Here is a 20975-nt window from a genome sequence, read left to right as displayed (position 1 = left end):
ACTACCTCATTGTAGAGGTTGAGAAACCTGGTTCGTGTACACCAGTATATGTCAGAAAGCTGTAATGGTGGCGGACTTGTATCCCAGCATTTCATAAAACACTTCATTGAGAATAATTGGAAGTATATTCAACACATTATTGAGGGTAAATCATTAAAGTTGTAAGGTAGTATTACTTTTGTCCAGTATTTTGAAAGAAACTAAAGTGAAAACACATACTTAAATTTATATTAAAAATCACCATATTTGTGCTACAGAGTACATCTCTTAAAGAGTGTCATCAATATTTACAAAACTCAGGTCAGCCCCCCTCCCCCCACACAAAGCGTCATCCATGTGCAAAATTCAAGTTAGCAACACCCCCCCCCCCCCATTTTGATCAAGAATCTGCCACTGGCAGTTAAAGTATTGTATAGGTCATGCTTGCCACCTAGAGGCAATACAATTATGGTATGTAATTAGCAATTATATTGTTATTGCTAAATTAGTTTTTCCTCCCTTGTGTCTCCTGATTCTATGTACCTCAAATGCTAATAGATATTTCTGTTTATTTTCATATTATTTTGGAAGCTGATTTGGTATACTTATACATAAGTGTATTCATTATTCTGTTGTAGTGTTGAACATATTGATAAATGATTCCTATTTTCATGCACCTTCTGTAAATATTTTTTGTTTCCAATTAACACAAGTTTCATATGTGGTTTTATAACCAGTTTCATATTGAAGAGGATTTATTTGGTGACCCCCCGCTCTTTTGTGTCCCTTACTAGCTATTTCAGTCTTCCTCATTCATATGTATCTGTGTTTATATTTCAGTTTATCACATATATTGTAAGTTTTGTTGTCAAAAGCCATAGCATCCCACTTTGCTGCCTTTGACTATAGTATGCTCATTTAAAACATGTATGCAATCATTTTACTGTTGTGGTAGTGTTTTTGTTTTTCAAGGCATGTGTTTATTTATATAATGAAGTTTGATAGCTTATTGAATGCATATTTGCAGAGTGGGCGCAACCCAAAATACAAGGATGAAAGTAGTAGTGACTCAGATGAATGGGATGATGAAGAAGATCCAGACAACATGAATGTACCTGGTAAGATTTTGTTATCTATACCTTTTTATTACCATTGAATTTTTAATTCGGCATATATTCCTCCACCCAAGTGCACATCCAGTCATTGATGATTTCCCATGTGGGGTACTGACTGCATATTTTATATAGAGTAAACACTGTTTGAGGAGGGGCCCTTCGTTAAATGTACAAAGTTTTGCATGTTGACGATTTTTCAAGTACAGAGATGAAGAATAGACTACAAAAGCCTCAGAATGGGTTGGGAGGGGTTGGTAGGGGACAGGGCAGGTATGGGGGAAGGGTCATTGATGACTCTCCAAAACATTTTTCATCATGGAAGCAAATAAATTACTGAGATTGCAATGTTGAACATTGTCTTATTTTCTTCTATAGTATTTGACCTCTGAATAGCCATGTTTTCTGACATTTACTCCTTATCCTGTATATTTCATGCATAATTAACTCAGCCTTATTCCAATCCATTAGAGTGGTTGTTGTTATCCAGGTGCTGTTGCCTGGTATTTTTTAGTAGGTAAGACATTATAGCACATTTTGATGAGCTGCTTCTATTCTGGTTGGCACTTTTATTTTTATTTTGACTGCTGCAATGCTACATTCATCTCTTGTGGCACCAGTACCAAAAGGGTTATTGATACTTTTTGAACTTTGAGGTTAAATGAAAATAATTATATTTCCAGGTGGTGGTACAACACTAAATGTACTGAAGGGTGAGGGTGGCAAGTCGGAAACTCCCTTATCGTCGGCGGGAGGAAGTGGTGGTAGTGGCAGTAGCCTTGGCTTGCCAAACAGCATGGGTCCAACTTCTACTGCCAACATTAGTTTGGCCAACTTGTTGGCATCCTCTCCACAACCATTACTTGATGTGAAACCAAAGCCACAGGACCTCTTAAGTGCTGCCTTAACAACATCAGGTTAGTTTGTAATCTTACATTTTGTGTAAATGTGCTTGAGAGAGGGAGTGGTTCGAGGTAAAGGTGGTACCTTGTCAGGGATGTGTTATGTCGCCCTGGCTGTACAATTTATACATGGCTGGGGTGGTGCAAGAGGTAAATGCAAGGGTAGTGGGTCAGGGATTGGAGATGTTTAAAGAAAATGGAGAAAAGGAGCCAGCTGTTGTTTGGGGACGACACTGCGCTTGTAGCAGGATCAGAGGAGGGATTGAGGAAGTTGGTGACAGTTTGGGAGAGTGTGTAAAAGAAGAAAGGTTAAGATGAATATGGGTAAAAGTAAGGTGATAAGATGTACAAGGGGTGAAAGTGGAAGCAGACTGGAAGTGAGCAGTAAGGGAGAGCAACTGGAGGAAGTGGATATTTTTAGATACTTGGATGCAAATGTAGCGGGAAAGGGTGGAGTCAAGGTGGAGGTAGAACGTAGATTGAGAGAAGCGAGTAAATGCCTTGGTGGATTAAAAAGTGTAATGAGGAATAGACATTTGGGAATGGATGCTAAGAGTAGATTGTATGAAGGAGTGATTGTGCCAACAGCACTATATGGGGCAGAAACATGGAACATAAGAGAGAAGGAGTTTGAATGTGTTTGAGATGAGTATGATGGGGGTTACTAGGCTAGATAGAGTGAGAAATGAGGAGATGAGGAGGAGAACAAGAGTGGTAAGGGAGTTGGGAGATAGGGTGGATGAAAGACTATTGGGATGGTTTGGACACATGGAAAGAATGAGTGAAGAAAGACTAGTAAAAGAGGTATGGAAGGCAGATGTGGAGGGAGTGAACATGAGAGGGTGACCTAGGATGAGATGGATGTATGGGGTGAGAGGGGCTTTGGGGAAGAGGGGAATGTCTGTTGAGGAAGGATGGGAGAGAACAGAAGACGGGTGAATGGAGAATGGTTGTATATGGATGATGTGATGCATGAGGTGGGATGGGGGGTGAGAAAAATTTGATGCAGCCCAAAGGGATTTCTCCCCGTCTTTTTTTCTGCATGAGGGGACAGAGAGGGGTGGGTCGCCAATTTCATGAAGCGGCCTTGCCGTGGATGTGCTGTGTCTTATGACACTGCCTCTGACCCAGGGCAGTGGACAAGATAATCTCTCTCCCTCCCCCATCTCTCTCTATCCCCCCCTCTCTCTATCCCCCCCCTCTCTCTATCCCCCCCTCTCTCTATCCCCCTCTCTCTCTCTATCCCCCCTCTCTCTCTATCCCCCCTCTCTCTCTATCCCCCCTCTCTCTCTATCCTCTCTCTCTCTCTCTCTCTCTCTCTCTCTCTCTCTCTCTCTCTCTCTCTCTTTTCTCTCTCTTTTCTCTCTCTTCTCTAGTTTAACCCCTTCCATACGGTGCCGCACACGTAGGCGTCATGGACTTAGATCTCGGTGGCAGCAGCCAATGCCAGCCGTACGACGTGTCGTAATAATACTCGCATCATAAAATATAGTCACCGCTTATATCGATCGTTCTCTCTTCACCCGTGAATTTTGATAACCATAGAAAATGCGATTACAAAAGAATTAGAAAGAATGTCATTATGGAGGGGCGACTACAATAAATATAATCAAGACGCCGATATGGCAGCCTCGCGAATACACTCGCTCCCCATGACGCCTACGTGTGCGGCACCGTATGGAAGGGGTTAAACAAGTTTCATCTCCAAGTTATAGTTATATGACATGATACCACATTGCCTCTTTTAACAGGGTTGGAGGGTATGGCTGCAGGTGGCTTACAGAGTAGGGCAGCAATGCAGCAACGTCTTCTGCAACAGGGTCTCGTCACAAAAGCTGCCTACTCACCTGGGTATCAGGTTATTAAGCCAGAACCCCCAACACAACCACAACTAGGAAGAGGTTTGTTGTTGAGATTGTATTTGTTAGTATGAGAGGGATGATTTATGTTTGGACTAGGCTTAAGATTTTACTTTGTCATCTTTGAATCTCTTCCACACACAAGGAGAGCTGACAACTGGTGACTGCTCCCTTCCTAGTATGTTTAGTTGGTGACAACACAAATAGAATGCAGACACCAATCCAAGGTTTCATCCCAGAGAAATCTAAAGGAGAGCCCAAAAACTGTTGCCAGCTGTTGAAGGGCAATGGGTTTCTAATCAGCAAAACTTGAGCCAACAGTTGATCAATTGATACGGCTTGGTGCAGAATTGTGCATGAAATTGTTAAGCCAGTGGGAGTGAAAAGATACAAGAAATATTGAAAAATGAAGTCTGGAAAAGGACCTGGATTAGACAGTTGTCATGTGGAGTCTGAGAAATAGTGGAGGATTAATGATTGTTTAGATTGTTCATTGTGTCTCAGAAAGGAATATCCAAGTGGGATGAAAAGTGTTAAAGTTGTTTTAATGTGATCAAATTTGTTAACCCCTACAGCGTCAGCAGCATACATTGTATGCCACAAATTCAAAAATTCACCAGAAATAGGCATTATGTTGAGGGTCATATCTGTGGTAATGACCATTGGCTATAAAAGACACCCAAATTTTTTTTATTAATTGACAAAACTGGCAACCCCAGCAGCAATTTTAGGGGATAACTTGGGGTATAAAATCGGCCTTTAGGATGTAATTTAGGTGACTGGTGTACGAAATGAAGTATGGGTAAGTGAAGTTGTACTTTGACAGTTAGGCAGGTGCTATTTAATACATATTCAGACATATAGAACTGGCAATTTCCCAATGCCAATTTTCATAATAAATGTATAATACAAAATGTTGCTAAGATGAATCAAAATAAGCAAGATTTGTTGGTTTTACATAATTTTGAGTTGATTTAAGCAATAGAAATAATCAATTTTGGCTCTGATGCTGTACGGGTTAAGTCTAGTTGGTAAGGTGTATGTGGTGTTAATTGAGAGGATTAAGAGGGAAATGGGAAGTAATTGGGGAAGTGCATTGTGGTCTTAGGAAGGTGAATTGATCAATTCTTTATAGTCTTCTGCAACAGACTAGGAGCAATAGATTGATTTGTAGTAAGACGTGAAAGGTTTTGGCAAAGGGACAGGATATATCTTGGGCTTTGATGGATATGAATGTTTATGATAATGTTGACAGAAAAGCATTATTGAATGTATTGCAGATGTTAGGCAAAAGATAGATTGGTTGAGGGCAGTCATAGTTTTGACATGGGTAGTAGAGATTGTGTGTGGGAAGGAATGGAAAGAGAGTGGTTTGAGGTGAAGCTTGGTGTGTCACAGGGTTGTATAATGTCTGTGATTGTTCAGTGTTTACAGGGAGGGGGTGGTGAGAGGTAAATATAAGGGTGCTAGGTAGGAGTTTGGAATTAGCAAGTAAGAGTGGAGAGAATAGGGAAGTGATCTGTTGGATAGAGTAGATCAAAGAATGCTAAGGTGAGTTGGGCATATGGAAAATATGAGTAAGGAAAGTCCGGCAAAAAATGAGTGTAGAAAGCAGAAGTGGATGGAGTGAACTTGAGGGGAAGACTAAGAATAGGTGGGTGGGGGGGGGTTAGAAATTTCACATCAAGAGACTGGTAATTCTTTCTATTTTACAGAACAAATTGCAGGTCTGAACCTAGGTTTCAACCCAGCATCACTGACAGGTATGAGAGAATGTTCTTAAATGCTTTTCTTTCACCAGGCCTTATAAAAAACATATTTCACCAACCCACATGAAAAAATATATAAATTCATATGTGTGTGTGTGTATACATATATATATATATACATACATACATATACCAAGGCTTTTTCCCCCTTCCAAGGGAGGTAGCCACAAAGGGAAAGGCATAAAAACACTCCCACCCATTTCATCCCTAAATACACTCCACACCCCTCCCACCCTTCCTCTCATCTGAGCACCTCCTGGATGACGGGTCATCCCTGAACCCTGCCCACCGCCCTGGGTCAGAAGCAGTGTCGCAAGACACAGTACATCCACAGCAAGGCCGCTTCATTTAATCGGCGACCCTCCCTCTCCGTCCCCCTTTGCATATAAGGAGAGGACGGGGAGAAATCCCTTCGGGCTGCGTCAAAATTTACTCACACATACTACCCCCCCCCACCCCCCGCCCATTCCTCCTCATGCAGTCACAACATCATCCATATACAACCATTCTCCACTCACCTCTGTCTTCCGTCCTCTCCCTTCCTTCCTCAACAGACATTCCCCTCTTCCCCAAAGCCCCCTTCACCCCATCCATCCACCTCATCCTAGGACGTCCCCTCATGTTCACTCCCTCCACATCTGCCTTCCATACCTCTTTTACTAGTCTTTCTTCACTCATTCTTTCCATGTGTCCAAACCATCCTAATATTCTTTCATCAACCCTCTCTCCCAAATCCTTTTTCACCCCTGTTCTCCTCCTCACCTCCTCATTTCTCACTCTATCTAGCCTAGTAACCCCCACCATACTTCTCAGACACCTCATCTCAAACACATTCAAACTCCTTCTCTCTTCTTCTCTTATGTTCCACGTTTCTGCCCCATACAGTGCTGTTGGCACAATCACTCCTTCATACAGTCTCCTCTTCGCATCCATTCCCAAATGTCTATTTCTCATTACACTCTTTAAACCACCAAGGCATTTATATATATATATATATAATATATACACTAGCCAAATTACCAGCGTGTTGCTGCGAGTTTGTGAATCATCCCTAACCTAACCATATCCCACCTAACTTTAACCCTTAACCTTAACCAAAATATATTTTTTTAAATGAAACATAGTTATCCAAGTACCTGGAGTGATAGGATATCAGAATATATATAGTTATGGGGGTCTATCTGCAAAACCCTAGGAGGAGTTTGTGATCAAACAAACAAACAAACAGACAGGCTACTACTTTATTATAGTATATATATATATATATATGTATATATGTATATATATATATATATATATATATATGTATATATGTATATATATATGTATGTATATATATATATATATATATATATGAGAGAAATACGCTAATGGCAGCGACATTAAACCGATAATTTTTTTTATGACAGTTGCATGCAGGGTTCGAACCCGCTGTACTCGGCTATCCGTAAATTATATATATATATATATATATATATATATATTGTGACATCATGACAGGTTTATGAATGGTAAGAATGGAAAGACACGATTGAGAACAAGAGACTTTATTCCTGACTGGTTTCGCCTTTGAGGCTTCTTCAGAGGTAATATTTACAGAGAATGAATGCATAGGTATTTGTAGGGCAGTTGTAGTTTATGAGGGATGCGGGGTGGGATTCCGTGTGTTGCTAGGCTAGGTGGTCATGTGGGGTCAGGTGTGAGGCGGGCGGATGTATTTGTTTGTTTGTTATGTGTGGACATTTGTCTCGTGGCGTATTTGGCGGCATGTTTTGCAATCTTGATGTCTCCTGTTTTGTTGTTAATGCAATTGTTGGTGTTTATGTATATTGCTTCAAGAGTCTTTCTTTGTGGTTTGTTTAGATTTTCATGTAAAATGTTTGCTTGGTTTTACATGAAAATCTAAACAAACCACAAAGAAAGACTCTTGAAGCAATATACATATACACCAACGATTGCATCAACAACAGAAATGAGACATCAAGATTGCAAAACATGCCGCCAAATATGCCATGAGACAAATGTCCACACATAACAAACAAACAAATACATCCGCCCGCCTCACACCTGACCCCACATGACCACCTAGCCTAGCAACACACGGAATCCCACCCCGCGTCCCTCATAAACCACAGCAACTGCCCTACAAATACCTATGCATTCATTCTCTGTAAATATTACCTCTGAAGAAGCCTCAAAGGCAAAACCGGTCAGGAATAAAGTCTCTTGTTCTCAATCGTGTCTTTCCATTCTTACCATTCATATATATATATATATATATATATATATATATATACATATATACATATACATATATATACAGGTATATTTACATATTTATACATGCATGCATACATACATATACAAAAGTCTTTTTCCCCTTACAAGGGAGGTAGCCAAAAAACAAAGGCATAAAATTCGCTCCCACCCATTCCATCCCCACATACTCCACACCCATTTGCCCCCCCTCCCTCCCTCTTATCTTGGCTCCTCTTGGATGATGGGTCATCTATGCATCTTGCACACTGTCTTGGGTCAGGAACAGTGTTGCAAGATACAGCACATTCACAGCAAGGCTGCTTCATTAAATCAATGAACCCCCCACCCTCTTTTTTCACACATACTACCTCACCCCCCATCCCCCACCCACTCCCTTTTATGCATCACAGTATCATACAACCATTCTTTATTCACCCCCTCTTCTGTTTTTTCCCATCCTTCCTCAACAGACATTTCCCTCTTTTCCAATGCCTCTTTTACCCCATCCATCCATCTCATCCTTGGTTACCCCCCGTCATGTCCACTACTCCCTCTGCCTTCCACACCTCTTTTACTAATCTTTCCTCACTCATTCTTTCCATGTGTCCAAACCATCCCAATACTCTTTCATCCACCCTATCTCCCTTTCCACCCCTGTTCTCCTCCTTACCTCCTTGTTTCTCACTCTATCCAGCCTAGTAACCCCTATTATGCTTCTCAGGCACCTCATCACAAACACATTCAAACTCCTCTCTTCCTCTCCTATGTTCCATGTTTCTGCCCCCACACAGTTCTGTTGGTATAATCACCTCATACAATCTCTTAACATCTATTCCCAAATGTCTATTTCTCATTACACTTTTTAATTCCCCAAGGCATTTAGTTGGTTCTCTCAAGATACATTTTACCTTCACCTCCACTCCTCCCTTTCCTGCCACATTTGCACTCAAGTATCTAAAACTGTCCGCTTCCTCCATTCTCTCTCTCTTAATACTCACTTCTAGTCTGCTGCCACTTTCTCCCCTTGTACATTACGTCACTTTTTTTTTTTTTCTTTTTTTTTTATCCATATTTATCTTCAATTTCCTTTTTTTGCATACCTTCCCAAACTGTCACTAACTTCCTTAATCCTCCATGCATATATAAATTGATCAGCCATAGTGACATAACACATCCCTAGTGAAGCCCCACCTTCACCTCAAACCACTCACTCTCTCCATTTCTAATTCTAACACAGGCTCTACTACATACATATACCAATGGCTTTTTTCCCCCTTACACGGTAGGTAGCCAAAAGAAAAAGGCATAAGAACTATTCCCACCCATTCCATCCCCTACATACTCCACTCCCCTCTACCCTCTTCCCTCCCTCTTATCTTGGAACCTCCTAGATGATGGACCATCCCTGCATCTTGTCCACTGCCCTGTGCCAGCAGCAGTTTTGCAAGACATCGCACCTCCACAGCAAGGCTGCTTCATTTATTTGGCGACCCCCCTCTCTGAATTTATTTATTTATTTTTGTACCTCTCATGTGATTCGTTCATCCTATTTTATAACCCATCTGTGAATGCTCACTTCTCTTCTACAACCTTTACTTCATCCCACCATTCACTACCCACCCATTTCCTCTCATCCTCCTTGGTCTACACACCATCTTTGCACACTTTGTGACTCCCTCCTTGAACCATCCCCATTCCTCCTCCACTCCTAATTCTACTCTATCCTTCACACCCTCCCACCCCTCTCTCAGCTTCTTATATTCCTTCGTTTCTTTTTAATTTAATGGGTGGGAATGTTTTTGTGCCTTAGTCATTTTTGGCTACCCTCCTGATAAGGGGGAAAAAAGCCTTGGTATATGTATGTACTTTAAGTACCTCCTTATCTTTTGTCCTTTTCCTCTTTCTCCATCTATCCTCCACTCTCAACTTACCCTCCACCAAAAAATGATCTGATATTCCCCCACTCTCTCTCCTTAGAACATGTACATCCAAAACTCTTCCTATTCTTCTCCTGGTTACTACTATGTAGTCCATTAAAGCCCTATCCATCACTCTTCTATCCACCACCCTCTCCCATGTACACTTATGCTTGACTCTCTTCCTAAACACTGTATTTGCTATGATCAACTCTCTTTCTAGACACACATCTCCACCATCATCTTTCCACTTCAATTTTTTCCTGGAATTCCATATTTTCCAACCACTCCATCTATTGGTTCATTTCTTATCTTAGCATTGATATCTCCCAATACCACTACATTGGCATTTCTCCCTAAATCCTCTCTATGCACTCAGTTAAATCTGTTAAAAGAACCTCCCTTTCCTCTACTCTCATCTCACTATCAGGCCCATATGCATACACACACACACACACACACTTTTGTCGGATTCATGGCGTGGATTGGAACTCAGGAAAAAAACAAATTTTTTGTGGATCTCAACTACTAGGAAATACCTTATTGTATTTGTAGGGAAGGGGAAATCTCGTGGTGTAGTAAAAAGGTAATGAAAGGGGAGAAGGGGAGGGATTACTGAGGGAAATGGAAGAAAATGAGGAGGGAGACGAACGGGCTCCCCCTGACAGCAGAAAAAATGTAAACAAAAGATCAGCTGACGACACTGGGGAAATCGAAAATATCAGTAAAAGCATTAACCTCTTCAGTACAGGCCAAAATCTCGCGGGCAGCATTAGCTGCCAGACGTACGATGTGTTGTAATAATACTCATCGTTCTCTCTTTCACCCGTGAATTTTGATAACCATAGAAAATGTGATGAAGACAGTTTAGAGAGTATGTCATTACGCAGGGGCAACTACAATAAATATAATCAAGACGCCGATATGGCAGCCTCGCGTATCCACTTGCTCCTCATGCTGCCTACGTATGCGGCACCGTATGGAAGGGGTTAAGATTAGAAATATAGATAAGAGCAGCACAATGGAAGGTGAAGAAAATAATTTCCAGGGATTTTAATGAGGGGGGGGGAGGATACCAACCTCCCCCGATTGGCAAGACTAGAGGAAAAACTTGAACAAATGACCGAACATTGGGAGAAGAGGTTCGGTAACATAGCAAAGATTGCGCAAAGAGTTGAAAAACTGGAAGAACTTGAGAAGGTGAACAAAAACTTAACTAAAGAAATAGAAGATTTAAAAAGGCAGTTAAAAGAAGTAAAATAGGAGAACGAGGAATTAAAGAGGAATAATAAAGACAAAAAAGAGGCCATAACAAAGGAAGCACAGGGTTGGAAAAAAGATCCAAGAAAACAGTAGAGTTGCATTTACTGACATAATTGAACAGCAAATGAAAGAACAAACTGAAGACTCAGTCATTAAAGTGATGAGACAGAAGGAGAATATAGTTAGGGACTTAGCAGATACAAAGAAATGTATAATTATATTAGGAATGGAAGAGCAATATAACCCAAATAGAACCACAAGAATGAATGAGGAAAAAGAAAAAGCAGTTTACTAGAATTAGTTCAGGAAGATGAACCTGAAATCATGAAACAAATTGAAGAGATGTATAGTCTCGGGAAGTATAGTACAGATAAGTCCAGACCAATTAAGATTAAATTCAGGTCACAAACGACGGCAGAGAATATCTTAGCAAAAACAGGGAAACTAGCAGCAAGTGAACAATATAAAAAGGTATGGATAAAAAGAGAAATGATTAAAGAGGAAAGAGAGGAGGAAATAAAGACAAAACATGAAGTTATTGAAAAAAACGAGAACAGAACAGAGTCAGAAAAAGAGAAATTCTATTGGAGAGTAGTGAATATGAAAATAATGAAATCGACATACTAGAGAAAAACAAAAGGGAAACAGAGAATACAATGGAAGTGGCAGAAAACTAAAAGTGTCTTACACAAATATAGATGGATTAATAACAGGACTGAATGAGCTGAATGAATATCTGAAGGACAAAGAACCAGACATAATGGGAATTGTAGAAACGAAATTAAAAGGTCCACTACCACCCAACAGTGTAGGACATGATGCATATAATTATTGGATTAGAAACAGAGAGACAAAACAAGGGGGTGGAGTTATGTTCCTGACTAAGAAGGATATAAATGTGAGGTGTGTCACATATGGAAAGAATACAGTAGAGATGATTCTGATCGAAGTGGAAGACAGAGATAAGAAGAGCAGAAAGTTTGTGATAAATTATGTGCCTCCAAAAACAGCCTTGTGGGAAGAGAGTGAAGATAAAAGTATGTTAGAAGACACAAGGATAACATTAAATAAGATAATGGAAGATGGAGGAAGAATAGTTATGATGGGCGACTTTAATTGCAAAGAAGTCTGCTGGGAAGAGATGACAGTAAAGGGTGGAGACGGCTCATGGGGAAATGTTCTACTCGATATGATTATTGACCATACAATGACACAGTGGATACAGGAGAACACTAGGTATAGAAATGAAGAAGAACCATCGAGACTAGACCTAATAATCACATGTGAACCTAGAATAGTGGAAAAGATTGAATATAAAACACCAATAAGTAAAAGTGACCACATATTGATTGAACTGGAACTAAATGAGGAAAAATACATGAAAAGAAATGAACAATATAGAAAAGGAAGAATGATGTATGAAAAAACAAACTTTGATAAAATAAGAGAATTCTTTCAAAAAGAAAACTGGGAAGGAATATACAAAGAAGAAACAACAGTGGAAGAGAAATGGAATATTTTGACAAAAATTTATAAAAAAGGAGTGGAAAAGTATGTCCCAAGACAAAAACAAGAAAAAGAATATGTAAAGTGCTGGTACAACAAAAGTTGTAGAGAATTAAAAGACAAAAGAGATAAAGCTTGGACCAGATGGAAGAAAGACAAAAGACCTGAAAAATGGAAAATATATACTTGTTATAGAAATGAATATGTACAAGGGTGCAGAGAGGAAAAGAGAAAATATGAAAAAGATGTCATAGAAAAATGTAAAGATCAACCAAAATTATTTTACAGATTTGTAAACAAACTGAAAAACAAACAAGATTTGGAGAAATTAAGACAAGGAGTTGAATACACAGAGGAAATAGAAATGGCAGAAATTATGAACAAGTATTTTAAATCAGTGTTTACAAGGGAGAACATACAACCTGAAGAGATTAAATGGAAAGAGAAAGTCCCCCCTATGAAAGAAATAGAAGTAACAAAGAATGAAATAATGAAACACTTGAGTAATCTGGATGTCAGAAAATCGCATGGACCAGATGAAATAGCAAACTGGATTTTGAAAGAATGCAGGAATGAACTGGCAGACAAATCACATAGCATAACAAACAGTTCCTTGAAAGAAGGAAAAGTTTCAGAAGATTGGAAAAAAGCAAATATAGTACCTATATATAAAGGGGGAAATAAAGAAGACCCTAGCAACTATAGACCAGTCTCTCTAACAAGTACAATAGCAAAAATTTGTGAAAGAATTGTCAAAAGTAGATGGGTAAAATATTTAGAAAACAACGTGCTAAATCCAAGGCAATTTGGATTCAGACAAGGATGATCATGCGTCACCAATTTAATATGTTTCTATTCAAGGCTAATAGATATAATACAAGAAAGAGATGGATGGGCTGATTGTGCATTTCTAGACCTAAAAAAAGCTTTTGACAAAGTACCACATAAGAAGTTGCTTAAGAAATTAGAAACTGAAGGAAGAATACATGGCAAACTGCTTAAATGGATGGAAGACTTTTTGCAAGAAAGAAAAATAAGAGTAGTGATAAGAGACAAACACTCAAAATGGGATGAAGTAATTAGTGGTGTTCCACAAGGAACAGTTCTGGCCCCAATAATGTTTGCTATATATATTAATGATATGGATGAAGAAATTGAAAGTTATATGAGCTTCTTTGCAGATGATGCAAAACTTAAAAATAGTGAACACGGAAGAAGATTGTGAATCACTACAGAGTAATCTAAATAAAGTATGGGAATGAAGTAGGAAGTGGGAGATGGAGTTCAACACTAAAAAATGTAGTATAATGGAATTTGGAAAAAGCAAAAACAGAATAACAGGATCATATAAATTGGGAGAAGAAGGAATAAAAAAAGTAGAAAATGAGAAGGACCTGGGAGTCATTGTTATGAATAATATGTCACCTGAGAAACATATAAATAAAATTTTTGGAGAAACTTATAATTTGATAAGAATCAAAGTGGCATTTACATACCTGGATCAAGAAATGGTGAAGAAAATTCTAATCTTTGTGATAAGACCAAGATTGGAATATGCAGCAACGATGTGGTCACCAAGTACAAAAAAATGTATAAAAAAAATTTGAAAGAATACAAAGAGCAATTACAAAATTGGCACCAACACTCTCAAAACTATCATATGAAGAGAGGCTAGCAAAACTTGAGCTACAGACACTAGAGCAAAGAAGAGAGAGAGGAGATTTGATAGCTATTTACAGAATCATGAAAGGCATAGAAATTATTGATAGAGAGAATCTAATAAAATGGGATGATAGAGATACAAGAGGACACGGAAAGAAAATCAAGAAAGACAGCTATAGAAGAGATCTGAAAAATAACAGCTTTCCTCATAGAGTAATAGATAGTTGGAACAAGTTAGATGAGAAAGTGGTGTGTGTGCAAAAACAATACATGAATTTAAAGATAGTTGAGATAAAATGAGATATAAAGACGGGACACCACGAGCATAGCTCCTCTTCCTGTAAAATACAACTAGGTAAATACACACACACACACACACACACACACACACATATATATATATATATTGAAGCAGCCTTGCTGTGGATGTGTTTTGTCTTGCTACATTGCTTCTGACCCAGGGCAGTGGGCAAGATTTAGGGATGACCTGTCATCCAGGAGAAGCCAAGAAAAGAGGGAGGGATGGGTGGTGAATGGAAGTGGAGTATGTGTGGATGAAATGGATGGGAGTGGATTATGCCTTTGACTTTGACTACCTCCCTTGTATATATATATATATATATATATATATATATATATATATATATATATATATAGTATTATAACCCAGACAGTAATGAAGAAGAGTACTATCTTTTAAGTATGTAATGGGGCTTCTCTCAAGGTTGATGGTCATTTCCTTGCCTTGGTCAGTCAGGAAGATGTTGAAGGGCAGGAAACACTGTACCAACTTAAAAAATCATTCCATTCCTTCATGCAAACTATGAAGATGAGGCCAGAAGAATTTGACTAGTTTGAATTTTTAAATGTGTTATTGAAGGGTATGCTGAAAGATCCACATTAAGAGTTGGTATGTTTGCACTGTATGGGGCAGAAACATGAAACATAAGAGAGGAAGAGAGAAGGAGTTTGAATGTGTTTGAGATGCGGTGCCTGAGAAGTATGATGGGGGTTACTAGGCTGGATAGAGTGAGAAATGAGGAGGTGAGGAGGAGAACGGGTGGAAAGGGGGTTGGGAGATAGGGTTGATGAAAGAGTATTAGGATGGTTTGGACACATGGAAAGAATGAGTGAAGAAAGACTAGTAAAAGAGGTATGGAAGGCAGATGTGGAGGGAGTGAACATGAAGGGACATCCTAGGATGAGGTGGATGGATGGGGTGAAGGGGGCTTTGGGGAGGAGGGGAATGTCTGTTGAGGAAGGACAGGAGAGGACAGAAGACAGGGGTGAATGGAGAATGGTTGTATATGGATGATGTTGTGATGCATGTGGTGGAATGGGTGGGGGGATGGGGGGTGAGGTAGTATGTGTGAGCAAATTTTGACGCAGCCCGAAGGGATTTCTCCCCGTCTTCTCCTTTATGCATGGGGGGACGGAGAGGGGGGGGTCGCCGATTTAATGAAGCGGCCTTGCTGTGGATGTGCTGTGTCTTGCGACACTGCTTCTGACCCAGGGCAGTGGACAAGATGCAGGGATGACTCGTCATCCAGGAGGTGCTAAGATGAGAGGGAGGGTGGAGGGGTGTGGAGTGTATTCAGGGATGGAATGGGTGGGAATGATTTTATGTCTTTACCTTTTTAGCTACCTCCCTTGTAAGGGGGAAATAGCCTTGGTATATGTATGTATGTATGTGTTTGCATATGTATATACGTTTTGACTGCAACAAATCATTAATGACAATTTCTTTACAGCAATGGGCATGCCTGGTGGAGGACTGGCAGGCATGGCGGGACTGGGCATGATGGGTGCCGCAGGAATACCCCAAATGCCTGGAGCAGGTCAAGGGTATATGCAGTCTTTGATGGCGGGTATGCGACCAGGTCTAGACACCAACAACCCTTTCCTAGCACAGCTTATGATACAGCAGGTATGTATTTCTAACTTTATGAATAGTTTGTTGCAGTCTGTCACCCTACACTGCGGGTATCCCTACATTGGTGGGGAATCTAAGGAGACATCCGAAGGAGAGGTGTACTGTGACATCCTGTACCCTGCCCATACTTATGGAAAAGAGAGAGAGGGAGAGAGAAACACCCACCCTAACTGCAATCTCTCTCTCTCTCTCTCTCTCTCTCTCTCTCTCTCTCTCTCTCTCTCTCTCTCTCTCTCTCTCTCTCTCTCTCTCTCTATTTCACTCCCTCTCTCTCTATTTCACTCCCTCTCTCTTTCTCCCTCCCTCTCTCCCACTCCCTCTATCCCTCTCTCCCACTCCCTCTCTCTCTCTCTCTCTCTATCTATCTCTCTCTATCTCTCTCTCTCTCTCTCTCTCTCTCTCTCTCTCTCTATTTCACTCCCTCTCTCTCTCTTTCACTCCCTCTCTCTCTATTTCACTCCCTCTCTCTCTATTTCACTCCCTCTCTCTCTATTTTACTCCCTCTCTCTCTTTCTCCCTCCCTCTCTCCCACTCCCTCTCTCCCACACTCCCACTCTCTCTCTCTCTCTCTCTCACTCCCTCTCTCCCACTCCCTCTCTCCCACTCCCTCCCACTCTCTCTCCCTCCCTCCCTCTCTCTCTCCCTCCCTCCCTCCCTCCCTCTCTCTCTCTCTCTCCCTCCCTCCCTCCCTCTCTCCCTCCCTCCCTCCCTCTCTCTCTCTCTCTCTCTCTCTCTCTCTCTCTCTCTCTCTCTCTCTCTCTTTCTCTCTCTCTTCCAAACTTTTGTTGAATAATTCTGTTTATGTATAAACACAAAATTGTGGATGACACCACTTATAACGGAGTCAGAGGACAGACTGAAGAAGTTGGTGGAACTTGGAAGTGTATGTGAGAGAAAGAAACTAAAAGTATATATGGGGAAAGGTAATATGATGAGACATACAATGGGAGAGGGTGGTAATTGGTTGAATGAAGGAAGAAAATTGTCATGGAAAATGAGTACCTGGTGGTGAAAGCAGAGGGAATTATTGTGTCCATGGCACTGTATGGAGTAGATTTAGAAATTGAAGGAGACAAAGGTAGACTCCAAACATCTTTATTTAAGGTAGGCAACCAACCAACAAATTTCAGACATTAGCACTACAGAAGTATCCCTGTGAAGAGAAATAAGAACCACAGTAGCATACTTGCATTTAGGGCACTATCCAGCATTAAAACAGTATCAACACAGAATAGGCCTAGCCACAGAATCAAGCTGCTATAGATTCAACCATCAAACAGAAGACACAGAGCACCTTATTCTACAATACCCCACACTAACAATCCTTAGACAATAACACAATATTTCTTTTCTGGGTGACTTATGTCCCTGTATGATGGTTGTTACCAGTTACCTAGGAGCTGTAGCTCTCCTGCAAGAAAAATCTGGGGCAACCAGTTGATTGATTGATTATAATCAATCACTCAGCTATGTAAATGATTATTTACATAGTGGTCATACATACCAAAGGCTGTCTCCCCCTTATAAGGGGAATGATCAAGCACCCAGCCACCAGACATGAATCCAGCAGCACTCTTTATCAGTTTGAGCTGGTTCACCCCAACTGCTTCTTTTTAGTGACCCCCCTCACCCCTACTCCCCTTCATTCTCTCTAGGGAAGATTTTTTTTTATTCTTTGTGTTGCATTACAGTGGGACTCTTTCTGTGTTACCAGTTTATAGTAGTAGGACGAGGGACTCATTAAAGACATTGACAGATTGGAAAAAGTACAATGGCGAGCCATAAAACTGATGGACCCAAAGGTCTCCTGTTGGCATGCTCCTCCTTTGTAATCCTTTGGAACAGCCATTACTTGTAAGCTCTCCTTGTGTGAAAAGGTGGATGAAGAACAGTTGAAGTTCATAAAGCCTTGGCTTGGTCCAGGTAGAGGTAAAGGGGTTGTTAGGTTTTGAAAATGGGTTATAGGGAGATAATTGTCTGACATCCATTTGACAGGACCACCACTAGGAAGTGCTCTTCATTGATTTTAATAATAATGATAGAAGAGTGTTATGTGATACCATTTGTACATGTTCTAAATGAGATTACAATGTGTATTTTTATAATGAAGATTTAAAACATGGTTATGGGGCATATGTGCTTCCTTGCAGTCATATGCCAATAATATTAACCTTTTCCCTAATTTTGATATATATTTTTTACAAAGTAAGATTTTTGTTTTCATTTATGTTCAGACTATAAGTACATGAAGTTTATATTTTACGGATGTTTTTATTGAATTAACTTTCAATGAAGACCATGCAACTTGGATGGTACCTATAATTACATGGAAACCTTTTTAGGCAATGAAGCTGTCAGCCACAGGAGCACCCCAGATGCAGAAGCTGATGGGCCTTTATCCTGGGGTGAGTTCAGAAAACTTTTGCATTATAGTGATCATGCTGTTTGAATGCTGGAAATAGCTTTTGTGCAGTCAGGGTGAGGTGGTTGGATGTGTGTTGCTCATGCATTTGCAATCATTGCATGCAAATGTAGTATGGTATGAAGTGAGTATTTATTATATTGTAAATGTTATTTCTAGGTGAATGTTGTGTAGTGCTTGCTGTGTTCTCAGTACAGTATCTGGTATGTATGTTGGTAAATATTTATTTTCAGTAATAGACCAGTGCTATGGGTATTAGATCTTGTCATAAAGGTCATTCTTGTCTTTCTAATGAAGCTTCATAACAGTTTTACAATAGATTATGATTCTTTGCATGTTTCTGGTGTGTGGTTAATAATTTTTGTGGGTACATATGTGTATATACATGCAAACAATACATACACCAAAATGTATTTTTATCCTTATAAGGGAGTGGCCCAGCCAAGGCATACACTCACCCTTCACCCATTCCATATCCATCCAACAACCATTGTAGTGTCTTGTACCTTAGCTCCTTGTAGATGAAGGATCATACCTGTTCCTACTGCCTGGGTCACAAGCAATACAACAAGGTACAGCACTTCCATAGTAAAGCCCAAAAGCCAAAGCTGGTCTATCCCCACTGCTTCATTACATTATGACACCCTCCTACCCCTCATTCTTGCAAGAATTTACATAGCAAACAAAAAGAAATACCTCCATAACTACTCTCCACACATACATATCTCTTGCTTTCTCCCTTCCCTGTTTGACAGACAATCCCATTGTAGCCAAGGCCCCCTTCACCCCATCCATCCATCCCATTCTTGGTCTTCCCCTGAAGTTCAATCCACTCATCTTTGCCTTCCACATTTTTTGCTAGTTCAAATGTACATACATACATACATACCAAGGGTTTTTTTTTCCCTTACCAAGGAGGTTGCCAAAACAAAAAAGCATAAATTCCACTCACACTCATTTCATCCTCACCCATTTTACCCCTATTTACCACCACTCCTTCTCTTTCTCATCTTGGCTCCTGGATGACAGGTCATCTCTGCATCTCACTCATTGCCCTGGGTCAGAAGCAATCCAGCAAGACACAGCACATCCACAGCAAGGCTGCTTCATTTAATCAGCAACCCCCCCCCCCCCTCATCCCACTCCCTATCTCTCCATATCCCCACCCACTCTCTTCCATGCATCACAGTATCATCCATACACAGCCATTCTTCACTCACCCCATCTGCCTTCTCCCTTCCTTCCTCAACAGACATCCCCCTCATAATACATCTCAATGCTCAATGTACATACACTTAAGACCTCTGTTTCCCTAATAAAGGGTGTGTGTTTGTGTGGCCAAGTCAAAGCATACACCCACCCAATACCAATCCCGCACCTGTCCATAAACCCAGTCATTGTCCCTCTCATCTTATCACCTTCTGGTTGGAAGGTCATTCATGTCTCTACCTTACTGCTTGGGTCAAAGACAGTGCAGATAGTGCTTCCACAGCAGGGCCCAACAGCTGGAAGTGTTGTGTCTGTCTGCATTGCCTTTGACCCAAGCAGTATAGTCAATTACAAGGATGACCCTTTAACCATGAGGTGCTAAAATGGGAGGGTAAAAGCATATAGGTTTTGATTGGTGTTTCAAATTGTGTGCATGCATGTCAGTGTGATACAATAATGTGCTTATATATATGCTATCTCATTAGTTTTCAATGTGTGTCAGATTTTGATTTTGTATGGTATGATTTATAGTGTAAAAAGGGTATTAGGAATAATTATATTGTGGGATTGTATGGCATTTGTTTGCAATGTCAAATACAGTTACCTCTTAATTTATGAAAAAATTATGTTTCATGAAACTACACATAGTTAAGATATTACATAAGTATATTAGAAATCAGATATTGCATAAATTAAAGTTGGTTAATGATAGGTAAGTGTGGGGGAGAAAAGTGTCATTGAAGATCTTGGTAAAGATGAAACTGTGATGGGAATTATGGGTACAAGTTCATATGAACCTCAGTGAGAAAAACGAGAATGAGGGAAGTGTTTTGGTTTAAACAAGTGAAGAATGTTGATGGGAATGTAAATATACTGGTGTTGGAGGATCTTAACCCCTTCCATACGGTGACGCCTACATAGGCGTCATGAGGAGCAAGTGGGTACGCGAGGATGCCGATGTCGGCGTCTTGATTATGATTATTCTAGTTGTACCTGCGTGACCCCCATACTCTGTAAACTGGCTTCATCATATTTTCTATGGTTATCAAAATTCACGGGTGAAAGAGAAAACGATTAATACAGCGGTGACTTTATTTTTTATAATGCGAGTATTATGATGCAACATCGCATGTCTGGCAGCTAATGCTGCCCGCGAGATTTTGGCCCATATTGAAGGGGTTAAG

At 40.2% G+C, this 20975-nt stretch overlaps 1 protein-coding gene across 4 annotated transcripts in view; it reads left to right on the top strand.

Annotated features, from left to right (window-relative positions):
- Positions 1-20975, top strand: part of sno (Protein strawberry notch) — a 111583-nt gene that overhangs the window by 17831 nt on the left and 72777 nt on the right. For 3 of the 4 annotated variants that reach the window (XM_076184093.1, XM_076184095.1, XM_076184092.1), the window contains 6 exons: positions 1007-1097; positions 1775-2008; positions 3745-3894; positions 5568-5615; positions 15979-16154; positions 18503-18565. In XM_076184093.1, the coding sequence (XP_076040208.1) occupies positions 1007-1097; positions 1775-2008; positions 3745-3894; positions 5568-5615; positions 15979-16154; positions 18503-18565 (762 nt within the window). Of the gene's footprint in view, positions 1-1006; positions 1098-1774; positions 2009-3744; positions 3895-5567; positions 5616-15978; positions 16155-18502; positions 18566-18746; positions 18786-20975 lie in introns of those variants that run through there. The other variant, XM_076184096.1, reaches the window with a different exon arrangement.

Source organism: Oratosquilla oratoria, chromosome 4, assembly GCF_046742065.1.
Source record: "Oratosquilla oratoria isolate Oo_2021 chromosome 4, ASM4674206v1, whole genome shotgun sequence".
Classification (NCBI taxonomy): Eukaryota; Metazoa; Arthropoda; class Malacostraca; order Stomatopoda; family Squillidae; genus Oratosquilla; species Oratosquilla oratoria.
This window is presented reverse-complemented; position numbering and strand designations above follow the sequence as displayed.